The 7,250-nt window shown below is 34.1% G+C and overlaps 1 protein-coding gene across 1 annotated transcript in view; it reads right to left on the bottom strand.

Moving 5' to 3' along the window:
• Nucleotides 1–381: 381 nt before the first annotated feature.
• Nucleotides 382–7,250, bottom strand: part of BRIP1 (BRCA1 interacting protein C-terminal helicase 1) — a 61,770-nt gene continuing 54,901 nt past the window's right edge. The window contains exons 16-19 of the mRNA XM_009704669.1: nt 6,466–6,578; nt 4,011–4,093; nt 2,032–2,331; nt 382–1,250 (exon numbers count right to left, since the gene is read on the bottom strand). Coding sequence (XP_009702971.1) covers nt 382–1,250; nt 2,032–2,331; nt 4,011–4,093; nt 6,466–6,578 — 1,365 coding nt within the window. The remainder of the gene's footprint in view (nt 1,251–2,031; nt 2,332–4,010; nt 4,094–6,465; nt 6,579–7,250) is intronic.

Here is a 7,250-nt window from a genome sequence, read left to right as displayed (position 1 = left end):
GTCCTAACAAATGCAGAAAACCATAATCTGATAATATAGGTGTTTTGCTTCCTGAGAAAAACTCAACTGTTTGATTGTATTTAATGGTGGATTAATTAAATCTGCAATAGACAAACCTTCTCAGCCTATACTTACAAGTCAAATGCTACTTGGGCTTCTATTTAGAATTGCCAAACATGATGCCCTTTCGCCACACAATTAAGATGAAGAATCTTAATTAAATCTGTAGACAACTGCACGTTGCACAACTTTCACAGTGAAAACCAAAACAGTATAATGAAAAATTGAGTCTCATTTATTAAATGAGAACTAGAAAGCCATCACAGCTCTATAGTTAGGCTACGTTGTAAAGGCCGCTCACTGCATTTCCTATAGAAGCTGTCACGATGTGCTAGTATTGTTCAATAGAAAAGATGACACACCTTTATTTCGTGACCTGGAAAGACTGATTTTCCGTTTTTTGGTGTCCATCACTTGAGATACTATCTGCTCTGCTTCTGTTTCACTAGTCATCTTGACATTATTAACTGCACTATTCTTGCTCCCCTCATTTTGCAATATTCCATGTAAACTTGTGCTCCTGCCACCATCATCATCATCAATCATTTTTTTAGTCACACTTAGTGTTTCTGAGGTGTTGACTGCAAGAAGATCATCAGCAACTATGGAGTTTCCACATTCAATCCAATTCTCATTTGTATTACAGGTTGGAACCAGTGGTCTGATTTTATGTTCCTCTGATTCTACATCATCATAGAGTTCTGGTGTGAAGTAGATACTCTCATCCTCATCTTCAGCTTCTGCAGATACATTTAACATTGAAAGTTCTGAAGGAAATTCACTGCAGGGCTCAACCGGAAGCTGTAGCTTATCAGGATGCTCTTCAGCAACTGGAGCCTCAGTATTTTTAACTGAAAAACTAGTTGTTTCCAAACCTGATTCTGGTACATTTGGCATATGTTCTGAAACTAATGATGACTGGCATTGATTTACACTATCAATAAGTTCACTAGCCCTATTCACATTCTTTTGTTTGCTACTAGCTGTGGACATGCAGTTCTTGGCCACAGGCAAAGGTGTTGAAGTCAGTGGTTTAAAGCAGCAATGTTCTTTCATAATATCAGCATTAGTCCAATCATTCTTTTTTTCTCTCTCTATTTTAGTTGCTGGCATATCGGGTGTGGAGTCCATATGTTTTCTTCTTTGTGTTACATGGTGAGAACAACTCTCTACACCAACTTTCTGGCCACCTGTGAAAAATCACAAAACACTAATTAATTGTATATGCCCTCCCCCTGCTGATTTACAGCATGTTTAGCATGTCAAAATTACCACCATTTTATTAGGTTTACAGTTATTTCATAATACCCATTAAGATCCAATACAAACAAAAGCCCAGATGTTACAACTATCTTTGCGCATGAATTGTCTTAATTAAATCAATAGATTAACTGGCATATGTAAAGTCAGAGTAAGTATGACTGGATTTTAAATTTGTAATTTTTTATTATTGTGCTCTTACGTTATTTACATCTTTCTTGCCTGAAACAAAGTCATAAGCTCTCCTAAAATTTAGGAATGGGTAGATATTTACTTGTAAAGCAGATACTGGAAGAGATTATATGAAAGGTGTCTCACAGCAATGTCTAAACAACAGATGTAGCTTGAACCAAGGCACCCATCTTGCAATAATGCTAATCTTTAGGTGTTTCAAATATATTTTAAGTTATCTTCATAGTTTTCAATGGAAAAAGAAATTTCAGTGAAAATATTTTTGACTGCACTATAAACTTGTCAAATATTATCAATTGTTTTAAGATAACCAGATGGAATGAAACTTAATTTTGGTCTGCTGAGCACAGTTCATACACATTTGTGAATAATTATAATTTTGCACCATAGCACTTCTGTAATTTTAAAAACCACTTGTTTCTTCAAAAAAAAAAAAAGCAACTTCACATTTAAAATTGTTAATGAATTTTTTTCCACAGGAAATGAACATACTATGTTTCATTGTTGCCACGTTGTTACTTGGCTGATTTGATGCTGTAGGATTAATTGAGCTGATGGTTGCAGTAAAATTAATTTCTGAAACCAAATTTTGCTCCTCACTTTTAGCAGGAACATCTGGTGACAGATGAATAGTTGCCTCCTGTTGAGAGGCTTCTGGCATGTCTTTTGAATTTGAAGGTACATGGAGAAATTCACTGCTGCGCTCTGATGAACAATCAATGCTTTTCTGGTTTCTTACAGCAAATGCATGCAAGGATTCAAGTGCACTACCAAAATTTTCATGGTGCTGGATTTGTTGACGAATCCATTTAGATAATCCTAAGAAACAAGAAGAAAAAAAAAAAGTGTTACTACTAAGCTCTACCATCTATATCAGGTATTTCGTATCAGTAAATAGTACCCTAATATTGCAAATACTTCTACATATGTATAGACAGACTTGTAAAGATTTCAAGAAGTTGCTCATGAAAGTAAAATAACACATCTTCCTTTCTAGGGCTGGGAACTTGATTTAATCAATGGTAGTATTTTGATGAGTAATACTAACAGTATAATTCCTGTTGACTAAAAGACCTTTACCTTTTTCACTAATACTTCTTTTAAGTTCAAAATGCTGCATTGCAAAAACATCATTATACTTCTTTTACGCCTGGGTGTTCATTTTGCTTGTTATCATGAATAACTAAAAAGCAACTTACATAGAGTACAGCTATTTATTATCATACTGACAGGGTCTGACAAAAATTAGAATATTATGAAGATTCTACAACTTTATTTCAGATTAAGTAACAGCAACTCAGATATTCAGAAAGAATCACAACTGCCCAACAGCTGAAACATAATACAACATGCTCTTACACAGCAATAATTTTTAAAACTCCTAGACACTTTGACTATAATAGCTGTTCAGATGATGTTGGAAGACATAAGAGTGAAATAAAAAGTAACTTCCTTAATTTGTAAGAAGTGTTTTTAAACCTATTTAAATATTCTTTTAATATCAATTAAAAAAAAAAAAAACAGAGAACTTGATTCTTCTGTGAATTTTTACTTTTTCGAAAAAGTACTAATCTTACCAACTATTGAACATATAGATTATTTGTATTACTATATGAATTACTTCTGTTTACTTAGATAATTTCAATGCATTTTCAGTACAGACATGTCAGAAAAACGGTCTGACTAGTTCTACAGCAGCCGAGCTCCACCTGCTGACCAGACTGCAGCGTTTACATCACCTTTTTGCCCATCTCTTCTAAAGAGGGCAGGAGCAAAGATACATAAGGTATTCCTAAGCAATTATTTTTTTTTTAATTTTTATTTCCTTATTAAGGCAGTGTGCATGACCAGTTTTATTTTATCTGCACTTATTTCTAGCCAGTGTAAAACTACAAACAGAAAATACTTTTTGCATATTGAACATGTACGGTTCAAAATGGCATAATTTTTACCTGTTCTTACCTAAAAGGCCAGAATATTAAATTCAGACTGCTAATCCTAATCATTAAAGCTCCCTATAGGCAGAAAGTATACATCCACTAAAAACTCATCTGAAGTCCAAATAAAAATCTAGTAACTATTTTTAATACATACGTATATACATATATATGCATGCACACATATGTATATCTACATTATATATATTTAATATGCAAAGATTAAGAGTCCTTAAGTTTTTATAGGTCCTATTTTAAGAAAGAATTCTCAAATTCTGCACACTGAAATTTCTATATCGTTATCTGTATATCCAAAAGGGGAACAAAATTAAATTGACTGAACACTGGTATCGATGTGTTTCAGTATGTTTCATGAACTACCAATACACCAGGGTATAGCTTTAGAGTTTACATTTTCAACTGCACAATTTGAGTTCAATAGATATATTTCATTGTGACTTTTCCTACTCACCTGTACTTGTATAACCATATTTCTGTAATCTTGATTTTTCACTATTTGTTAATATTAAGAACTTTCCCAGAAAGATTTTTACAGCTTACCAGTTATGTACTTATTCGGATTATTCCGGAAGCGGTCATCAACTAAAATAAGAGCACCCCAGTCGTTCCTGTGTCTTATACACCTATAAGTGAGCAACAAAAAAGAGTGTATGTATAATTAGAGTGCATACAGTAAAAAACCTGTGGGGATCAGACAACAGGGATTCCAATGAGTCAGCTAGAATATGCAGAAATATACAGGAAGCGCCCTCCTACTGTCCTGCACCAAAAATTGTTACGGATGTCCTGGAAGCTTAATTTTCCTTCAGTTCTTGAATTGAGATACAAAAATGGGTAAAATAAAAAAAACCTGCAAGTATTCAGCAGCTAATCAAATCACATGTAGTTTGTTTTCCACTCTTAACTGGGTAGTGTAAATACTGAAAGACCTACATGTAAAACTGTAAAAAAAAAAAAGAAAATGCTCTGATGCAACTGCAAGCAGCTTTCCAAATAATTGTGCGCTTTTTGTTTCTAAATCACATGTTATTGCTAACTCTCTTTAGTAACAAAATGAATAATGCTACAGATTAAAGCTGTGAGTGGCACTGTTGAGTTCATAATTCAGTTGTTAGAGGCCTACGGAAATAATCCAATAGTCACTTTACATGCGTTGATATTATTTTTAGCATTATTTGATTTCTATGCTGCCTGCCAGAGAAAAATTATTAAAGAACAGTCATGAAATATGGAAAAGCATCTGTCAGTAATAGTTTAGGATTATTAACCCCATTGTAAAAGAAGAGGAAAGCTTTTGAAGATGATGTTTACAAACGTACATAAAGCCACAAGCATATCAGTCAGGGCTTAAAATGAGAGCGACAGCGCTGGCTCTCCAAGGAAATACTATTTATTTATATTTGAAGTCTCTTCATGACAGGAAAAGCTACCAAAACATCTTTAAGAAACAGATTTCTTCCAGTTTCTCATTTTTTTCATTGCTTTAATAAATGTTCTTTTAACTTATAGTTTAAATGAATTATGTCCACTGGAGACATATCCCACACTTTTAGAAAAAGTAGCACTGCAAGGAATTCATAGCATGATTGTCACCTGGCCATACACACCATCTGTTACATTCCCAAAGGCTGCTATTTCATTTCATGGACTTGTGTTACTTCATATAATGCAACGGCACTAAATTAAGAGAAAAGTGCCAAACTGAAGACTATCATGCTTCTGCTCACTTCTATCCCTGCAGGCACCTTTGCGGTAAGAAGCTTGCCTATCTACTATATAACTTAGTATCAACTTGGTAGACTGTTCTGGCTTTATAAAAATAGTCATCATATGCTGTCATCCTTCACCAAATCCCAGTTTAGTAAGAGTAATTTAGTCTAATGGTATTATACACAATTTATACATTTATGTCAGAATGGAAATCTATTTTCTCCATTTAAGTTTAGACTAGCATAATTTATTCAAATGATAAATTATACAATAAGTAATTTTCACTAAAACTAGATTCAATTTAAAACTTATTTCACAGTGACAAATCTTCAAATTTATTTCTTACTATTAGCATTCCACAACTTTCTTAGATTTTTCTTAACAAATTTTAGCTATTGCTCTTACTGTCCAAAGAGGAATCTAAGAAATCAGATCTGTAACAACAAGAATTTAGATTGAGATTTTACTAATGTAGACTATTTTCTCTCAGTTTTCTTTCCAAACCTTAATTTATGTCATCACATTTGTATTAGGTCTAATTTAAATAACAAGACTCTTCCAGCTGATGTTTCTTTTCTTATCTATGAATCTGTGTCTGTACCTCTATATATCTATGACAGATGTATGGCTTCTATGATAGATAGGGATGGCAGACAGCTATATCTATCTATGCATATGATAAATTTTGTTGGAGAAGGATGAATTAATTCTATCCTGTTAATAAAATTTGGGGGGAATTTTTTCATTTGAGAAAGCAAGCCATACCACTTCTTCTAAACCTGGAAAGAGATCAGTGAGCATGAAAATTGAATTGACCTTTTGCAAAGGTCTGAGAAAAAACCCTGCTATTTCTCCCTTTCAGAAATACTTGTAGGCTAAACATCAAACAACTGTTCCAAGCCCACCAAGAGCGTGAACAATTAGCACATTTGAAAAGACCTAAGAATTTCCATTTGGTTTATAAGCTCAAGAACTATTTGTCTCTGCAAATTCTTTCCTTTCTGTATATCTGGACTAAAAGCAATAAAACCTGCAACCAAACTTTAGTGGATTCTGAATGTAAAGCAAAAACTCTGAATTATAACAATGCTCAAATGCACAACAGACTGAAAACCAGACAGTTGCCAGTACAGAACAGCTGAAGACCTGATTTCTGCAATACGAGGGTTTTGGCCTGATTTATCCCCTTTGCGTTAACAGGGAGGAATTAATCCTTAAAGATCTTGCAAAAAAAGTTCTACAAATATATATATATCTCTCTTTAATTATGTTCAGTTTATCTCACCTTCCCAGGGCTTGGTTCAGAGCCCTATAAGCTTGAATTTCATACCATTGACTCCCTGGCAAAAGGCCTCTTGTATTTTTGTGCTGGTCATTGTACTTCCTCTTTAACTCAACCTAAGAAAGAAATCATAAAATATTATTTTTAATAATGATGTTGAAAAGTAAATATTCTAAAAGAGGAAAACAAGCAAACATTGATTAAATAAGTGAATATGTAAAGTGTGTTTCAGTGTTTCAACTTTGTATTTTGCATACTAACCAATTGTGGCTTTTACCCTTCTAAAGTTATTCTTAGCATGCGATCTATTCCGACAACTTATCTGTAATAACACAACCACCACACACTTATCCAAATCTCTGTGCAATCAAGAGAAGGATAAGCTGTTCACACAGGCAAAAAAACCCAGATACACGTAAATGGACTAACTAGACCACAGTTTTATTTGCTCATCTGGAAATCCTTTCCTCTATCACAAGTGCTGACTCCTAATCTATTGCTGGGATCAGACCATACTTTTCTCAAGTAAGGGTTAAGCAAATATAACCCCTTCTTCTACAGAAGCTAAAAAAGTACTTTAGAGACAGAGCAGCCTCGCCAAAGTATCAGGAGTCAACACCACCAACTCTAACTCCTATCTTGGCATCACCTTCTGCGGTTTGGAAACAAACGTTTCACTGGCTATATGTGAAGCAAAGGCAGCAGCTAAGGTTTGCAGGCCCATGGGCTAGCATAAGGCAGAAAAGAGCATGCTCCTCTTTTTTTAAAAATGCTCTCCCAGCTGCTTC

Source organism: Cariama cristata, unplaced genomic scaffold (genome assembly GCF_000690535.1).
Source record: "Cariama cristata isolate BGI_N322 unplaced genomic scaffold, ASM69053v1 scaffold2007, whole genome shotgun sequence".
NCBI classification, from domain to species: Eukaryota; Metazoa; Chordata; class Aves; order Cariamiformes; family Cariamidae; genus Cariama; species Cariama cristata.
This window is presented reverse-complemented; position numbering and strand designations above follow the sequence as displayed.